General features: G+C 42.3%; 1 protein-coding gene across 2 annotated transcripts in view; it reads right to left on the bottom strand.

Moving 5' to 3' along the window:
- The window catches only part of MEAK7 (MTOR associated protein, eak-7 homolog), an 87,631-nt gene extending 78,478 nt beyond the window's left edge, over positions 1-9,153 (bottom strand). The window contains exon 1 of one of the 2 annotated variants that reach the window (XM_029608097.1): positions 9,012-9,153. In XM_029608097.1, coding sequence (XP_029463957.1) covers positions 9,012-9,114 — 103 coding nt within the window. In that variant the 5' untranslated portion in view covers positions 9,115-9,153. The remainder of the gene's footprint in view (positions 1-9,011) is intronic. The other variant, XM_029608094.1, reaches the window with a different exon arrangement.
- Between the last annotated feature and the right edge of the window lie 11,087 nt (positions 9,154-20,240).

Genomic DNA, 20,240 nt, shown 5'->3' with positions numbered 1-20,240 from the left:
TAGACTCCTCTGTTACACTGTAAACCGGTGTGATATGTCCAATGAACGTATAGAAAAATAAATAAATAAATAAATGAGATGGCTTAATGATCAGGACATTAATCTTAAATTTGATTTTCATTTTCATCAGAGGTCTATTTCGTTTTTGGACATTCTTGTCTAGTCAGGAGGAAATTTAAGTACCACCATATATAAGAAAAACACTGATAGAAATTTCCTATTACATTTTTCTATTTTTCATCCTAGAAATTTGAAAGAAAACATCCCGATGGGACAATTTTTAAGGCTTTGTAGATTATTCACGACAAATGATGAATATGTGAGAGTGGACAACTGAATTATCTGATCGTTTTTGTGAAAGGGGATATACCACCAAAGCTGTTAGAAAGGCGTTTAAGAGAGCTTTGTATGCTAATCGTGACAACTTGTTATTAATAGGTCAACAATCTCATATTTCCAGATTTGTATGCGTAATTCCATATTCTAATTGAACATCACAGACTAAAGATATTATACAAAGACATTAGCATATTGTATCTGATGATGATAAATTTAAGGACTTCCCTATTTTTGCCTTTCATAGGAATAGATCTTTGAGGGACTATTTAGTGACATCTGTTCTAACTGGTGTTGTGCATGATGATTCACAGACAGTTGGGCAATTTATATGTGGATCTTGCTCTATATGCACCCATGACTATACATTTCATCATTTAAAAATAAGGTCCAAGAAAACAAACCGGTAACCGATCCAATGTAGCGGACAGCAGAAGAATGAAAAGATGGATCGGTTAAAATGGACTTTATTGAAACTTGCCCGACTCTGGCCGAGTTTCGCTCTGCCGAGCTGCCTCAGGGGCTGTGGCACATAAATATAAACAATTAAAAATACACACAAACATAAATATTTGTATCAACATATAAATATGATATGAAACATATTTAAAATTTTTTTAAAAAAAATATTTAATACAAATACACAAACGCTTAAAAAATGGGGACAATACATGTTTTGTGTGCATAAAATAACGATGTTGCATGAAAAATTACGTGTTTGAAAGTACAGATACCAATATCTGAAAAATCAATTGAAAAACTGCGGAGAAGAGTGGAAACAAATCTTGCAACAGACATGGTCTATGACTATCATCACAATGCATAATGCACTTCATCAAACAGCATATGGCTAATACATGCAAAATTTGTAGTAAGAATTGCATCAACACTGCTCACACAAGTGACTTATGAATCACAAGTGACAAGTCAGGATTCGGTGTGTTTACTCATGTTCCTTCATCCTTGAAAACCAGCAAAAGTATATAGAGCCAAGTTTCTGGTTCAACAAGGTACAAGACTAAGTTTTACTATTTTTAAAACAATAATTTTATTAATAATTATATACATTGATCTCCTCAACAATACATTCCATTTCATATTTTTTTGTTTTTTTGTTTTCTTTTTCCTTTTACTACAAATTTTGCATGTATTAGCCATATGCTGTTTGATGAAGTGCATTATGCATTGTGATGATAGTCATAGACCATGTCTGTTGCAAGATTTGTTTCCACTCTTCTCCGCAGTTTTTCAATTGATTTTTCAGATATTGGTATCTGTACTTTCAAACACGTAATTTTTCATGCAACATCGTTATTTTATGCACACAAAACATGTATTGTCCCCATTTTTTAAGCGTTTGTGTATTTGTATTATTTAATATTTTTTTAAAAAATTTTTTAAATATGTTTCATATCATATTTATATGTTGATACAAATATTTATGTTTGTGTGTATTTTTAATTGTTTATATTTATGTGCCACAGCCCCTGAGGCAGCTCGGCAGAGCGAAACTCGGCCAGAGTCGGGCAAGTTTCAATAAAGTCCATTTTAACCGATCCATCTTTTCATTCTTCTGCTATCATTTAAAAATAAACATAGTACATGTGCAAATGTACTTAAAGGTCATTTCACATGTGACACGTCAAGTAATACATGCCATTATTTGTCCCTGTAAATTAATATACATAGGACAAACGAAACACAGCATTAAGACCCATATTCGTGAACATTTGAGTTGTATATGCACCAATAAGTTGCAAGCACCATTAGTGGAACAATGGGTAACCAAACAGCATACCACTGATGATGTTAGATTTTTTGGTCATTCGTTGTATAGAATCAAGAAGAGGGGGTGACATTTCGTGATAGTTGGTACAGATGGAATAATGCTTTATTTTTAATTGGGGTACCTAGAACCTAGTGGGTTGAATCGAGGTGGAGTGGGCAGCTTTCTTATAAATATCCCATAAATACTCTACAATGTTTTGCATATGTTGGTTATTTTTATAAATTTGCCTTATTTTTGTAAACAATTTATTTAGATAATCATTATGAAAATATCTTGTAGACATTAAGGTTTTTTGTATGCTTATTATAGTACGAGATCTATTCAGCATACTTAATATTAAAATATTATATCTGTTGTACAACATTTTTTACTGCAACATATTTTGTGGTTGATAGATGTTCACATATATTTGTATTTTATAGGGTTTAATTCATCCAATAGTGATTTGACATATACATTTTTTAATTCATTAATGGTGCTGTCATCATTTTTAGTTTGCTTTTGCTAAGCGGCAGATTTTCCTGTTGTATTTTCTCTAGTGTTTATTTAGTAGGAGAAGTGGTTTTAAAGCATAATCAGTTCTTTTTCTGATACTTCTCTAGTTGATCCAATGAGAATCTTTCTGTGTACCGGGTGGTTTAAAAGAGGCTGGTTGTTGTGCGCATGCCCGGCATTGTTTGCTATGGTATGAATACCTGAAGGCAGCCCGCGATGATGAAACAGCAAAATGAAGATTAATAATAATAATACATCATGTAAGGTTGGGGCTGAAGTAGGTTGCGCGTGCCAGCCGACTGCCAGCGCGCGATCCCTGGCACAGCAGCAAATGGCCGCTGTGCCTGGGGCCCCTGACCCCGCCCCCGGACCGGGGCTTTACGCACATTACCGGGCCTTTTTAAAATAGGCCCGGTAATGTGCGTAACCCTTTTAAAGTCCGGCCCATTATGAGCATTTTTTTATGTTGTAAGTTTATATATCAGGAAGTGCCATTTTGGTGGCAATGTCGAAGCTTTACGTTCGGTTCTTATAAGACAATTTGTGGGGAGTTTTGAACTTTTGAATAGGTTGGGAAGCATACTTAGGGGTAGATTTTAAATACTTGCGCGATCGCGTACTTTTGTTCGCGCACCAGGCGCGAACAAAAGTACGCTGGATTTTATAAGATACGCGCGTATCTTATAAAATCCGGGGTCGGCGCGCGCAAGGGGGTGCACATTTGTGCAACCTGCGCACGCTGCCTGTTCCCTCCGAGGCCGCTCCGATTTCGGAGCGGCCTCGGAGGGAACTTTCCTTCGCCCTCCCTTCCCCTACCTAATCCACCCCCCCCGGCCCTATCTAAACCCCCCCCTAACTTTGCGCGCATCGCCGGCAGCCCCGCTCCGTCCTCCGTCCCGGGGGCTGGTCCGGAGGCCTCGACCACGCCCCCGAGCCGGCGCCACGCCCCTGAAACGCCGTGGCACGCCCCCGAAACGCCGCATCGTTTCAGGAACGCCCCCGGACACGCCCCCTCCCGCCCCTTTTCGAAAGCCCCGGGACTTACGCGCGCTGGCGACCTATGCAAGATAGGCGCGCCGGCACACGTGGGCCTTTTAAAATCCGCCCCTTAGGGTTTATGATTAGTATGGGACATCGCGATTATACTTTCCATAAACCTCTTCAATCTTTCAAATTGTTGGGCTTAAGCTCAGTGAAAATTTCTTGACCGCTTGCTATCAACCCGCATCTACATCTCGCAGAATTATATGTGTTTGAGACCTTCGGGTCCATTCTTTGAAGTGTTTTACAGTCCTTTGCGATGTCCTTGGAGGGCTTAATTCATTTTCTACACGTTTGCAACTAAACGAGTCAGTTTGGGATTCCGTGGTTTGAAGTTTCAGTATCTGATATCTGTGATTTCGCCGCAACTAGGGCTTTAATTCTATCCTTCCTAAGAACCTTTGGAATTTATCCCCCTGACGCAGCCTGACACGAAATACGGCCGTGTCGGGGCTTTGTATGACTATGTGTTTACGCTTCTTTGATTTAAACTTTGTGCACTATTGTTGTGTGCACTCATTAAACTATTTATGCCTTGTTTATAGTGCTATTCTCCAGTTTAATCGATTGCCGCACATTATTCTGTTGTGTCATCTTTATGTTTTCACATGTATTGGATCAGCTGGATCATATGGAGCATGCTATATGATGAACATAATTAAATACCTATTTAATTCATTGAAGCAGAGAAGGAAGGTGTACTACCTAGCAAAACTACATGAAATAAAGCACATTCCAGAGGGGGACATATCAGGGATACATTAACTTTTCTGCATCAGCTCCTTTCATGGTGGGAAATTAGTGCCTTCTGTTAACTATTTTGTTGAATAGGGATTTCTATGGTATTTTAATTGTTAAGGTGGGTGAATGGTGTGTATGAGTGTGTGCGTCATTGAGGTATTCGATAAATATAATTGTTTTTAATAAATATATTATTATTTCTCTAATGCAACTTAGCATGGATCTTTGAAGAATTTATATGCTGTATACCAGCTGTGTATTTGTTTATAATACAATGTAACATGTTAATAAATTGTATTTCATCTATTTAACGCATAATTCCTTTCTGTATATGTTTTTGATTTAGGCACTGTTAAGGTCCAGTACAGCCTGGAAGTTAGACTGGGCTAATTTCAGGGTGGTAAGTCCCTGGTTGTGGGGGTGGAAAATAAGGATTCCTGCCTGGGAGGTCCCAGATGAAGAGTGTGTGTGTCTGTGATACAAAAGAGAGTGTATGTTGTTGAGTATGGGGGACTTACCCAGTAAGGAAATCCCAGAGCCTCTGGTAAAAATGCCGGCTCACTATGGGCCGGATTTTCAAAGCCTTACGCGCGTAGGCCTATTTTCAAAAGGTCCAGCGACGTGCGTAAAGCCCCAGGACACGTGTAAGTCCCGGGGCTTTACTAAAGGGGCAGGATGGGGGAGGGGACAGAGGCTCCAGGCACAGCAGCCATTTGCTGCTGTGCCAGGGATCGCGAGCCGGCAGTTGGCCGACTGAAGTAAGTTTTGGAATAAAAGAGAGAGAAAAAAAAAAGGTAGGGGGAAGGACGGGGGAGGGAAGGGAAGGTGGGGTGGGGGGGTAGGGAAGTTCCCTCTGAGGCAGCTCCGATTTCGGAGCGGCCTGGGAGGGAACGGGGGAAGGCAGTGCGGCTTGGTGCGGGCTCGGCGCACGCAAGATGCACAATTGTGCACCCCCTTGCGCGCCCCGACCCCCAGTTTTACAACATGCACGTGCCTGCTCGCGCAAGTTATAAAATCACGTGTCCATGTGCGCGCGCCAAGTAGCGCGCGCACATGGACGCGCTCGCGTAACTTTGAAAATCTACCCCTGTATGTGGAAAAATTATAAAGCAGAAACAGTGCAGTATATGTTTGACTGGCATCATGCCACAAAGAGGAAATTCCCAGTAGAAGGTACCTTCGATTTAAAGAAACTAAAGCAGTTAAAAAGAGCTTTTAGTGTTAGATTAAAACAAAAGAAAATTACTGTCTGTAAAGACATCCCTTCATGGGTAATTAGAAAAGAAAATACAGCAGTGTAAGAAGCTAGCTCAACAAGTTAAGGAACTAAAGCCCTTGATAGAAATACAAGTAGGAGCCACAATTGTGCTCTGCCTTGTAGACACTGGAGCCACTTGTTCCACTTTAGAAGACCAAGCTATCCCCTAACTGCCCCTCTCCAAAAGGGAGATGACTGTAGTCTGAGAAGGAGATAACCCCCCCCCCCCCCCCAAAAAAAAAAAAAATGTTGGCATGAATTGAACCCCTGGGAGTTAATTTTGGGCCAAAGGAATTAAAGCATTCTTTTATGGTATCTCCCACGGGCCCAGTTAATTTACTAGAGCGAAATTTACCTTGTAAATTAGGATGCACCCTTTCCTGCACCTCTCAAGGCATTCACGTAGAGGGTCTGAAAAGTCTTCTTGTGTTCCAGATAACGAAGTGGTAAGAAATTTTGATACTCACGAGGCAGAGCACCAAATGACAGGGGAAGCGCAGGAAATGTTAAACAATGATGTAGATACACTGCAAATAAATCTCGTAATTCCCCTCCGAAAGGAACCAGGAAAAATAAATGAAGGCCATTTTGATGTAAAACCTGAAGCAAAAGAGGGAATTCACCAAGTCATACAAGATTTAGTGGTACGGGGAATTCTCTGGCGAACTGTACCAACCCAGCTAGTCACATACCATCCTTCTATCTTGCCTGTTAAAAAAAAACGAAGCAGGGAAATGCAGGCTGGTGCAAGATCTGCAGGCGTTAACAAGCTGGTATGTGCAAGTGTTTCCATTGTCCCAGACCCTTCAACCATACTGGGGCAAATACTGGCTGGAAATCCCATCTAAGGGACATGTTCCAGAGGTTACAGGCACAACTTCAGATGTACTGGTAATTACACCTCTCACCCACATGACAATTATACCTCTTCGCCCATGTACCCGCTTACCAAGGCTTACATCGAAGCAAAATGCTGCATGGTGTTGGGCTTCCTTGTTCCCAGCGGAGGAAACATTTCAAACATTTCCTTTTCCACCTCTGAAGTAAGGGGGAATGTCTATAACACTTTGGGACTGTGGTTTTTGGCATCATGGGGAAAAGAAAAGAAAATTTCTTTTAATACCACTGCTCAATTTTCTTTTGGATATGTTGTTCCTTTGTTTTCCTTGAACAAGCATCATTAGAACTGCTTTACTTCTGGGAGAAAACAAAGGGCCCTGCTTGATTCTCATTTGGATGATGATGTCTTTTATCCAAATTTGCGGACTTTTTCTTCCTGGTTTAGGAGTTTTTGAAATTGAGAATACTTTAAAAACTGTGTCTGCCACTGTGAAAGTCACCATGAATGCAACAATGAAAATTGTAGATTAATGCAAAGGAGGGGTCTGTCAGTGTATTAACTCTTCTTGCTGTTCCTATATTAATAATGATGGGATTATTAGAAATCACACACAGACCATAGATTCTTTGCCATCACGTTTAACTCATTTTACTGACGCTGAAAATCCCTCCTGTGACTTTTTAGGTGTAGTAGGAATTTTGGGAATCTGGAGACAAAGGTTACTAATGATGTTTATTATTGTGATTGTATTTTTTCTCATTTTGTGTATCAGTTCAATGTATTTTAATGCTACATAAGAGAAGTATCCCTAAAATAAAGCTCTTAGCGACCCTTGAAGTACCCCAGGACAATTCCCTAGATAAGGAGTCTGGTAGATTATGCACAATGCGTAATCACATACTAGAGACCCCCTTGCTCTAGGGTCACCTCCTATTCTGGGTCTCAAGGAGGGACTAAAATGGTTAAAATAGTCTGATCCCTTTTATTAAAAAGAGTGTCAGGGTAAAATATATTGTTGACTTTAACTTTTGCAAACTATGGTGCCCGAGATGTAGCAGAAACAATAAGCTACAGAAATGCATTTATAACTTCTGATGTGTGATTAAAGGAAGAATCTAATCTCCCACAAGACATTTTCAAGGTTAATGTAGCTTTCCCAGAGAAGGTTGGAATGTGCATGTCTTCACTCCTAACTTTAATTAATTGGTTGCTTAAGTAAGAAACTGTATTTAAAACCTGCATATGCCATGTCTTTTCAAAGTCAGTTTTTACTGGTTTCCCATGTGCACGTAACAACAATAAAGAGATAACTTAAAAGAACTGTCTGCTCCTTGTATGCTGTTGTGCTCAGGGCTGGTGTTAGCTTTTGCTGCCCTGTGCGAACAATTACTGTTCATTTCCCACCTCCCCCCATTCATTCATTCTCTGTCCTGGACACACCAAAAAAGCCCAGCTCCCTTCAGTGATACAAACTTTGAAAACTAACACCTCTACCCCACCTCCCCCGAACCCATGGCTGGTGCAAATGTATTAGGTGACCTAGGCGAACCATATAGCCTTGCACAACACGCCCCCTCGCCCCATTCCACATACACAGTTAAGAGTTATGCATTTATATTTTACATGAAAAAATCAAAGTACAGTATTCTGAGGTAAAAACACTTACATTACATTTACATGCACTGCTGTGATGCCAACCACAAATCCCTGCAAAAAAGACATTTGGAACCCATATGGTATTAGGCCTATTGTGATGTGTGTTCGGCGTGGGCTTGACCCTCTGAAAGCCCGAATACACTTTCTATTAGGAAAATGCCTCATCTCAGTCACCACATGCAGAACATAAACAGACCTTCCCTCACCAAATACAGAATAGAGCAACCATGAAGTAGAAATACAAATGCGCAGACTAAAACTAAACTGGGAAACACAAGAAGCCAAACTCTCTATGCAGTGCAACAATGAGAAAAACAACCATTACCACTCCTCAAAGATCAAGCATAATCATATTACTAGAAACATACTAATATTTCCATAAAAGATCAAATAATTAAAATCTCATATGCAAGTTTTTTTTAAATATCCCAAACACCAATAAAATACTTCAAAACAGCAGACACAGCAAATAACACCTGAAAAATAAAACTAAAAAGGATTTTAAAAATTCATGCTCTCCATACCTGGGTTTTGATTTCCAATCACCCTAAGATTGTTGTGGATTAGTGGGAGGGGGATGTACAAACTTTATCCTCTCTTTCTTATATGCACACACACAAGCTCAGACATATGCTCCCCTCTCAGACAAACCCGCAGGCGTCTACAGCTGTCAACATCTATACTGACTCTAAGTATGCTTCCCTCACAATTCAAGTTCATGGTGCACTATACAAAGAGCGGGGTTTCCTAACAGCAGAGGGTAAACAGTTGATCAATGCAGAAGAAATACGCAAGTTGTTGGATGCCGTCTGGCTACCCTGCAAAGTGGCCGTGATGCATTGCAAGGCACCTACCAGAAAATCGGACCCTATTGCCAGGGGAAATCAGAGGGCAGATGAAGCTGCTAAAAGGGCAGCTCGGGAACCCTTCCAAGCAGCATTGATTGCATCGGATCATCAGGCTTCAGGCAGTCCTGGAGCTCATCACCAACGACACTGCTTTCGCTCTTAAACTCTGGGCAAAACAAAACACCAAGATTATGACTGCAGTGTACCAGAATAGACTGGCTTTAGATTACCTTCTGGCCCAGGAAGGAGGGTTTGTGGAACATTTAACCTCTCCAATTGTTGTTTGCAGATAGATGACCAAAGCAAGGTTATCCAAGACATCACTGATCGCATGGTCGAGATGGCTCATGTCCCTGTCCAGCAGTGGAATAGTGCTTGGGACTGGACCAATGGATTCCGTGGTTGGTTTTCCATGATAGGTGGATTTAAGAACTTGTTGTTATCCTAGCCAGTTTAAATCTGTTTTGTCTTTTAGGACCCTGCATTATTCCTTTCTTGCTCAACCGCCTTCGTCGGATGATGGAGGACATTGCTGAACGCAAAACAGCCACGCAGCTCCTGTCACTGCACATGTATTGCTCTGTGCCTACCTCTGAGCCTACAGAACCTGTTTAACCATCCTCATGTTTTATCCTGGGCCATCTTCCCATACATGACAAGTCGGCTACAAAGGGGGGTGGAGCCAATAGGGCCCATCCCTCTCAAACCCGAGAAGAAACCATCGGACTGTTTGGGAAATTAGGGCCCCCCTGAGAACTCAGTTTGCTAATTTTTCTTGTTTCTGTTTCTTTCAGCTCCACAGCTGCTTTGTGATGGTGTGATACTTTTCATAGAGAATGATAAGTATCAAAGGGGGGAATGAAGGGGTCTGAAGGGGTCTGAAGGCTTCAACCTGACAAAGGACTCCTGAAACTCCTGCCAAACAGGACTTCATGTACCAGAATACCCGCTTCATGACGGGTTTACTTACAGTCTGCAATACAGCTGTAGTTAGGACATTGAGAAACTCTCTGTCAGCACGTTTTCATTTTTGGCTTCGCTGTTCTTATTCTCTGATAAGCTTTCACTGCCTGTCAAGTCTGTAACCTAGATTAGAACAATGAATGTATTATGTGCAGGACAGTATTACTACAGACTCACGAATTCCTTTCCAGAACTGCAAGTCCCGGCAGCCTCTCCTGCAGAAAACGGGAGAAGTTTCACGAAAGTTCCAGGGTGTCTAGGGAGGGGGTCAGTAGCCCTCAGCCGGGATATGCTTGCTCAGCAATGCTTAGAACGCATATGTGTAAAGATAAGAAATGTGGAATGTATAAAAAGTTACTCCCTGCTTGGGAGGGGGTTGCAGTCTTACTGAGCGATTCAGCTGCATCTGTTATTTTTGCTGGCAAAAAGAAAAAGAATAAAAACTTTTCCTATCTCGGACCAAGTGCCTGGAGTCTTCTGTCTGTGCCTGCTCTTTGTAGCCTATTACAGTGGGAGGGGGATGTACAAACTTTACCCTCTCTTTCTTATATGCACACACACAAGCTCAGACATATGCTCCCCTCTCAGACAAACCTGCAGCTCTTCTTTAGTTGGGATCTACCAGTAGCCCCCAGGCCCTCATCTTCATTTCAGCTGCTGACAGGTTGGAATCCACCTGCTGCCCCCATTCTCTCTCTCTCTCACACACAACAACCCAGGCAGCTCCCATTCTCTCTCTCTCACACACACACCCAGACAAGCTCCCATTCACATCCACCCAAATCCCAGGCAGGATCCCATTCTCACATACATCCATCCAAGCAGGCTCCCATTCATCCCATTCACACACCCGCTCATCCCAGGCAGCCTCCCATTCACACACACACACACATGCAGACCAGGCAGTCAGCATCCACGGGTCATTCCTCCTCCGTTGCTGCTACCAGCCTGTACCTTCTTCTTTGCTGTTCTTCTGCTGTTCCTCTTCATGTGCTGGCCCCGAGGTAATTCAACACTCGCGGTGCTAGCACTTTCTATATTCTCATCTCATGTATCGCGAAATGAGAATACATGCCCACCCGCAGCCGCCTCCCTCCCCCCTTTTTCCCTTTCAGGTCGAGCGCTGATTTTTTACTATGCAGATACTGTCTGCTTGTCTTTGGGACTCTGGTTTGACTCTCCTCTTCCTCTGCAACTCCCAGGAGGGCAGCCAGAAGTAGCAACAAATGAGGCACAGCAATGAGAGAGGGAGAGCAGGAGGAGAGTCAGGCTGAGCCCCGAATACAGGCAGGTGAATGGAGCGCTGCTGAGCTGCCACCATTGACTGGCAGGATTATTTTATATACTGGCAGGATTAGGAAACTTACTAATACATGAAGGCTACTGAAATGGAACTTATGTACCACAAACTACTGTCTTAGCCCCTAATTAACGTGTCGATCTAGAACATGAATGTTGATTTTGTAAACCGTTGTGATCTTATAGTGGAACGACGGTATATAAAATGCCTAAATAAATAAATGAAGTGCTAGCACAGCGAGTGTTAAATACTGCGGGGCCAGCACATGAGGAGGAGATGCCGGATGGGCTTCCTCTTCTGCTATAACCTCCTGCATCTTCCGCCACTGTTTGGATCAGGTCCACAAGTGGCACCAAGAGCCTCTTGCTTCTTCTGCCGTCGGTGGGACTGGGTCCACCGGCCTCTTCCTGCTCCCTAGGCCGCCCCACCGGCTGTGCTGCCCTGTGCAATTGCACTGTTTGCACACCTGGTTGCGCCGAGCCTGGTTGTGTGTTAGTAATCTTTTTTCATAACAGGCTTCACCTCCTTTGGGAGGGCATTTCAGGCATCCACCATACTTCTTGCGAAAAAAAATATTGCCCGACATTGTTCCTGAATCTACCCCCCTTGGAAATTCATATCATAACCCCTAATTCTACATCTTCCTTTCCTTTGAAAAAGCTTTGCTTTTTGTGCCTTAATACCTTTCAAGTATTTAAATATCTCTATTATATTCTCCCCCCCCCCCCCCCCACCTATCTCACCTCTCTTCTAGGGTATACATACTAAAAGTCTTGCAGTATCATTTCATAGGTCTTTTGGTACAAACCCCACACCATCCTGGTTGCCTTTCCCTGGACTCTCTCTAGCCTCTCTATATCCTTTCTGAGATATAACCTCCTGAACTGAACATAGAACTGTAAATTAGGCCTCATGAATAAACCATAAAGAGGTATTATTATTACTTCTCCTTTTCTGTTGGTTATGCCTATACACCCAAGTTCCACCTGGCTCTGGCCACTGCCTTATCACACTGTTTCGCTACCTTGGGCTCATCTGACATTATCACCGCAAGATCCCTCTCCAGGTCAGTGCACATCATTTCTTTACCACCTACTGCAGGGATGGTCAACTCCAGTTCTCGAGAGCTACAAACAGGCCAGATTTTCTAGATGTCCACAATGAATATGCATGAGATAGATTTCATACAATGGAGGCAGTACGGTTTATGCTTACAAAAATGAGTATTGAAATGCGGGTAAAAGCTGTGCGTTGGACTGAACACACCTTTCTGCGTTAGTCTGTCTATAAATAAAATGCTGTTCCATTTTCTCCAAAGGAATGAGCACCTCAGGTTTCTCATGCTTTAGGGTGTTTCCTAACCTTTGACTTGTGCCATTCATACGGGGATGAAATCACTAAAGAACTGGGTTTTACTCTGTAATTTCATGCCTGTTTTTAGTATTATCAAACTGCACCTCCTCTGCTGCTTTCATTTCTCTCTCTTTGATCTGTATTACATAATAAATGCCACTTTGTTCCTTACTGTTTGCTAAGAACTTTAGTGAAATAGTCATGTTTTGCATAGTTAAACAAGGAATTGCCAGTTAGCATACTGTTATGTGATAACAAAAGAAAGAGAACACCTATTTATTTATTTATTTATTTATTTAATATACTGTCAATCTGTGGACAATCTAGATGGTGTACAATTAGTCATATAGATAAGAAAATACATAATACATGTAAGAAACAAGGTTAAAAATTATTCAAAATATAAACAGTACATTACTTTGTAAAATAATACAAATAAATAAATAAAAATAGAAAACTTAAAACAACCTAGCAAGTAAAAGAAAGTAAAATTTGAAATAAAAACAAAGTAAAACAAATATCAAGTAAGGCCAGGTGTTACAACTTTAAGCAAAGAAACAGCTTAGTGGAGGATCCAACAAACATTGATTATTTCTCTGCTGCTAATTGATAGCATTTTTAAAAAATAATGTTTTTAGCTTTTTTTTTTTTTTAAGAATTTCATGTCCTTTTGTAATCTAAGATCCTCGGGTAAAGAGTTCCATAATTTGGGGCCTGCAGCCAGGATAGCCCGTTCTCTAACCTCCAATAGATGCGCCGTTTTGATTGATGGTATTGATAAAAGACACTTATTAGCTGAACGAAGGTTCCTTTGTGGAGTGTGAAGATGTAATAAAGCATTTAGCCATTCAGTTTGTTTGTGATTTATAGATTTAAATAGAATTCATAGAGACTTATACTCAATTCTTTGCTTTATTGGTAGCCAATGTAATTCAATAAGGGTTGGGGTGATGTGGTCAAATTTTTTCCCCCCACATAACACTCTTGCAGCTGCATTCTGGAGAAGTTGCAATGGTCTAAGATGGAACCCAGGTATTCCAAGAAATAAGGCATCGCAGTAATCAAGTGTAGAAAAAAGCAACGATTGTGAAATAGTTCTGAAATCATTAAAATCTAACAAGGGCTTAAGCCATTTTAAAATTTGTAATTTAAAATAGCCATCTCTAATTTTTCGTTTTATGTCTCTATTCAATCTAAAATCAAAATCAATTAAAATACCAAGGTCTCGAACTTGACTTGAAGATTCAATCTGCATGAAATTGGTATTAAAATGAAAGGTTTTACTAAAATTGGATTTTCTGCTTAACAGAATGAGCTCTGTCTTTTGTTTAAAATCAATTTCATATGAGACAAAAGTTGTCTAATTGAATTTAAATAGATTCCAAGTTCCTTTAAGGTGTCTTCCAAAGTATTTTTTATAGGAATTAGAAGTTGAACATCATCAGCATAGATATAGTAGATTAATCTAGTCCAGACAATAATTTACAAAGTGGCAAGAGGTAAATATTGAAAAGGGTTGCAGAGAGTGCAGACCCTTGAGGAACCCCAGATTCGATGTTTATTTTGTTAGAATAGCTATCCTTTAATTGAACTTGATAAGATCTCTCTGAGAGAAATGATTTAAACCACTCGAATACACTTCCATTTATACCAATTTCCCACAGTCTATGAAGTAAAATTTGAAAATCAACTGTATCGAAAGCAGCTTTTAAATCTAAAAGAACAATTATAAAAGAATAACCATTATCAAAGCCTCGTAATACAGTATCAGATAAAGCTAAAAGCAATGATTCAGTACTAAAATAATTTTCTAAAACCAAATTGTGTTGGGTATTACGGGGTAGATTCCGTGGGGTCCCTGAAACTCCGGAATGTTCCTATTGCATAATGACTGTAACCCAGATTTGCCAGGAGATCCTATGCAAGGATCAGAATGATGACACCACTGTTTCTATGGTTCAGGACCACATCAAAATAGAGCGTGCTAACCAAGTTCTCGGGCCCAAATTGCCGAATTGTCCATGAGACATTATTGCGTGCTTCCATGAATTTGCTGTAAAAGAGCGTATCCTCTCTCTGGCCAGGAAGCGAACTTCACTACAAATAGATGGTCAAGAAATTAAAAATATCTGCAAAGATTTACCTATGACACTCAAGAAGAGGCAAGATATGCAACCTATAACATCGGTGCTGCAGAAAGAGAACATTCGCTACCGATGGCTTCATTTGGACTCTGGTTTTCTCTCAGGGGAACATCTCACCGCGTGCAGTCTTCGGCGGAGGCAGCAGCGAATTTGTTAAAAGCTGACTTATCAATGCAAGATATTCTGCGGTGTCCACCGTCCACATCGATCCATGAGGAGGCCCATCCCCCCATTGGCAAAGAATAGAGACGGTTGGAAGGAAACTCTGCAGAAATTCGGAAGGCTCTGCACCCGAATTAGATAACACCTGACTTTGATGCATAACCGTTGAGTTCACCATATGCAAGTTTTGCTTTGCCTGTGACATGTATTATTAATGAGAGTTACTTGGTTATTTTTTGTTTGTTTTTATCTGCCAGCTGAGATGGCTATTCTAGTAAGGTTTATCTCTTGTTTTGCTGTGCAGCCTGATGAGAGGGGAGCTCACGGGCTCTTGATGAATGCCTCTCCTGGTAGTTACCATTAAGGAACCCATCTTTTCTAGCGGTTCCGATTGGGAGGGTAGGGGGTGGGGATACAAGGGGGTTTTGATACATTTTGTTTTACTCGATGGGGGAAAACATATGTGGGATGCCTGGGTCGGGGTTTATCCTCATTATTCAACGTTTGGGGGGTGGGGTTATGCAGCACTTTGGAAAAGGCTAAAGGTGCTGATTTATTTACTTACTTTCAGATTATTATTTTTTCCAAGAAATATGGTTCCCTTTAAAATATTATTTCTCAATGTAGAAGAGCTAAATACCACTCAAAAGAGGAGGTTGCTGTTATCAGACTTACGTAGAGCACAAATATCGATCGCTTTAGTGCAGGAGTCCCACTTGAAAAGTAGATTTGAGCATCTTATGCACTCGGATCAGTATCACGCCAATATTGGGCAGCAAGCTCACGCTTAGCTAAATATACAGGTATGGAAATCCTTTTTAAAAATGATTTTATTTTTGACTTAGTATCATGTTACACAGCCCTTATATTCAAACAATTTTATTGGTTTTTTCATAATGATATAACAGTGAGGAAAGTGTGGTACTGACCTTTCCTCCATTTCTACAACCAAACAACGTTCATCCACAATCAATGTATCCCATTCCCCCTCCGACCCCCTCCCCCCCCCCCCCCCCGATGCTACCCACCCCTATTCCTTCCCCCCCCCCCCCCCCCCCCCCCCCCCATCCAAGGAACTGAGATGAGTCCAAAGCGCTGAGTGTCCATCATAAGCACCTCTGAGCAGTCAAATAGACAACGAATCAGTCATTCATGACAAAACTGCGAGCTCGATGAGGCAGGTGTTGAAGATAGACGTTCCATACTGAGAGAAATGTTCGCCATTGGCAAGGAGATTCTCAAGCTGCCAAACTCTCCATGATCATCAGGGCATGAAAGTGATTCATCCAAACCCAAAAGGACGGCACTTCAGTAGACCGCCATACCAACAATATCACCTTTTTTCCAACTAGACAAGCTTTATGCAACAGCAGGCGTGAGCCAGGATCCTGAATCTGGATAGAGGAAATACAGCCAAATAAAAGCCACCTGGGGGACACTGGAAAAAACACATCTAATATATCCGCCATATAATTCGCTATCCAGAGCCAAAAATGGCGCACCATAGGGCAGGACCAAAAAACATGAGATAAGGTACCGACTGCAGCATTACAGCGAGTGCAGGTTGCCGACTGCGCTATAGTCAATTGGCATGCCACTTGAGGGGACACATATGCATGGCATAAAAATTTTAATTGCAACTCCCTGTAATACATATTAGTAGAGATCCTGGCTACACACCGGAAACACCTTCGCAAAATATATTGTGCAATAGTAAAGTTCCCATCCCGATTCCATATATTTATAGTAAGAAGACAAAGAAGGGACTTTAGAATGTTCAAAATGAAACACTTGGGGCCGGATTTTAAAAGGGTTACGCGCATAAGGTACGCGCGTAACCCTTCTAAAACGGCCCTGCATGCGCCGAGCCTATATTGCATAGGCTTCCGGCGCGCGCAAAGACCCGGGACACGCGTAAGTCCCGGTGCTTTCTTAGGGTGGGTGTGTTGGGGGGGGTGTGACGCAGTCGGCGCGTCATCCGGGGGCAGTGCCGTGGACGTGGTTTCGGCCCAGGAGCGTTCAGGGGGCGTGGATGCAGCCTCTGGACCAGCCCCCGGACCGGAACATGGCGCACGGCAGCCGGCCCGGCGCGCGCAAAGTTACGCCTGCCTCTAGCAGGCATAACTTGTGCGATAGAGGTAGGGGGGGTTAGATAGGGCCGGGAGGTGGGGGGAGGCGGAGGGAACGAGCAGCGCGCACAAGTTGCACAAATGTGCACCCCCTTGCGCGTGCCGACCCCAGATTTTATAAGATACGCGCGAACAAAAGCATGCGCGCGCTCTCTTTTAAAATGTACCCCTGTGTCTAATTCTTGAAACACCAAAGGGTGTTTAGAGACTTCAGGCTAAGCATTAATATAATGACGAATCTGCAGGTATGGGAAAGTATGAGGAACTCCCAGGCCATAAACTTCACCAAATTCCACAAAGTCTAAAAGCTTCCCTTCCCAAGTGAGCAAGTGTCCCAAACAGATAATCCCTTTAGACTCCCACACTCGAAAATGACCAGACTGAGATCCTGGTGTAAACTCAGCATTTCCCATGATAGGAAGAAAATGTGCACATAATCGGGATATCTGCAGTATTTGTGATAGCCGCACCCACGTACGCCTGATGGGCTTGATCAGTGCGGACTATGTTAGAAAAGTGGAAAGATGTGAAGACTGGGACTGTAAGACATATGAAAGAGCTCGCGGGTATGTCACCGCTTTCTCCGCTACCAGTGGGACATAGTAAGATTGGCCCAATATCCAATCGCGAATTACTCTCAGATTACAGGTCATGTTATAAAGGGCTAAATTCGGGATCCCCAGGCCACCAGCACTCCACCGCACCTTCAACCAAGAAAGAGGAAGTCTGGATTTCCCACCTCTCCAAATGAAACGGCGAAGAGCGCTGTCCAATTTAGCTAAGTCCCGCTGCTTCAGCCGTAAGGGCATATTTTGCAGAAGATAGAGCCACTTTGAAAGGATGGCCATTTTAAATACATTTATTCGACCGCCCATAGAGAGTGGCAGGTTACCCCAATTAGTCAACATATCCTGAGCTTTCCAAGCAACTGGGTATATTTGCCTTGTAAATCTGCTCCGGGTTGGATGGGAGGTAAACACCAAGATAGCGAATGCTTTCTCCAGCCCATTGCAAAGCAAATATGTCTGGCCATTGGTCTTTCAAGGCCTCCAGAAATGCTAAAGCTGAGGACTTAGACTCATTTAATTGTAACCCTGAAAAGGCCCCGAAGCTCCATATCAAGCACAACAAAGGGAGCAACAAGGTTTGCAGATCAGTTATAAAGACCAACAAATCCGCGAAAGCCACACATTTGAAGATGCTAGGCTCAACGCGAACACCTCGAATACAGGCTCGGACTTTTTTGCTAGCAGAAGGGGTTCCAGTTGTAAAATAAACAGTAATGGAAACAGGGGGCACCCCTGCCAAGTTCCCCATGTCACAAAAAAGACTTTGGATTGTGCCCCATTAGCTGTGATAAGGGCCTGTGGAGCCTGATAAAGCAATTGGAGAGTTTTGGAAAAAACCCTCAAAGCCCATCTTTTGCAATATATAAAATAAGTATTGCCATTCCACCCTATCAAAGGCCTTTTCGGCATCAAAACTAATGGCCAAAAATGGGGTGGACATTTGTTGGCATATAGTCATTGCTGTCAACACTCTGTGTATGTTAGCTAAAGCGTAACGCTGGCGCACGAATCCTACTTGGTGATCTCCAATGAGAGCGGGAAGGATCACTGCTAGCCTATCAGCCAGTATCTTAGCTAACAGTTTCTGGTCATACTTAAGTAATGATATTGGGTGATAAGATTCAGGTGAGAGCATATCTTTGGGGATGAGTGTGATATATGCTAGGTTTGCATTCACAGGAAAAGAACCCTGGTCAATTAATGCCATAAATACCGAGGCTAATGGAAGGGATACCTGGTCTGCGAGGAGTTTGAAGAACTCTGCTGTGTAGCCATCAGGCCCCGGAGCCTTAAAATTTTTGAGCACAAAATGGCGAGCCTAACTTCCGCCTCTGATATAGCAAATTTAGCCCATCATGCTGGTCCTTGGTCAAACAAGGCAGAGAAATCTGCGCGCAGAACCTAGCTCAGACCTCCTTGCTCCACCCTTCCGTGGCATACAATAACGAAACAAAAATCCAGAAAACATTTTAAAATAGCAGGAGTATCCCGTACCACCTAACCAGTGGGGTTACGCAGTGCTGGGATAAAACGACTAGACCGCGTGGTTCTAATTAGATTTGACATCATCTTCCCCACTTTATTACTGTATTGATAGAACTGAAATTTATAGTAGAGAAAACTCTTTTTTGCTTGTTGATGGAGAAGAGAATTTAAAGCGTATTGTTGTGACAAATACAAAGTTCGCATCTCCTTAGATCCCGATGCCGCCAACTTGAGTCTGGTTTTGCATAATTGAGCTCTAAGGGACAAAATGTGCTGATTAAGGACCTTCCTACGATGTGAAACACAGGAAATTATTTCACCGCGTAGCACTGCTTTCGCGGCATACCAAAATAAAACAGGTTCAGACTCATGGGCCTTATTGAGAGTTACATAATCTGTCCATTTGGCCTGAAATTTAGAGGCCAAGGAATAAGGATAGCATCAGATTTTTGTCTGAGGCGCATCATCTAAAAAACGAAAATCCACCCACACTGGGGAGTGGTCTGAAATCACAATATTGTCAATGCCAGCATCCCAAACACGAGAAAAGGCATGTGTACTAATGAGAAAATAATCTAATAGCGAAAAGGTCGCATGTGCACGCGATACATGAGTAAAGTCCCGTTTGGTCGGGTGGAGGATTCACCAAGCGTCTAACAGATGCAGAGTGGTTTCCAGCATTGCAGGGCCCTTACCCATGCCCGGCTCGCGGTGACGCCCTTGTGAGGCATCGACGTGGGGATCGCGAATGGTATTAAAATCCCCCCCTAGAATCAGCAGGTCAGTTAAATAGGGGATCAAATGAGCATAAAGTCTTCTGAAAAAACTAGTCATAGGTGTTAGGAGCACAACTACTACACATTACCACAGTCTGATGAAAAAGTTTAGTGACCAAAATAAGATAACGGCCTTGAGGGTCTCGTATCTCATTCATTTTTATGGGAAGTTGCTTACTAATCAGAATGGCGACCTCCCCACAACTTGGTAGTGGCAGAGGCAAAGCGTACAACCCCCACCCACGTATGACGAAGCTTTGCATGTTCATTATCACTAAGAAGGGTTTCTTGCAGATAAGCCACTGCTGCAGATTTTTTCTTTAGTAGAGTAAGCACCTTAGAGCGCTTAATGGG

This window comes from Rhinatrema bivittatum, chromosome 7 (assembly GCF_901001135.1).
Source record: "Rhinatrema bivittatum chromosome 7, aRhiBiv1.1, whole genome shotgun sequence".
In the NCBI taxonomy this organism is placed as follows: Eukaryota; Metazoa; Chordata; class Amphibia; order Gymnophiona; family Rhinatrematidae; genus Rhinatrema; species Rhinatrema bivittatum.
This window is presented reverse-complemented; position numbering and strand designations above follow the sequence as displayed.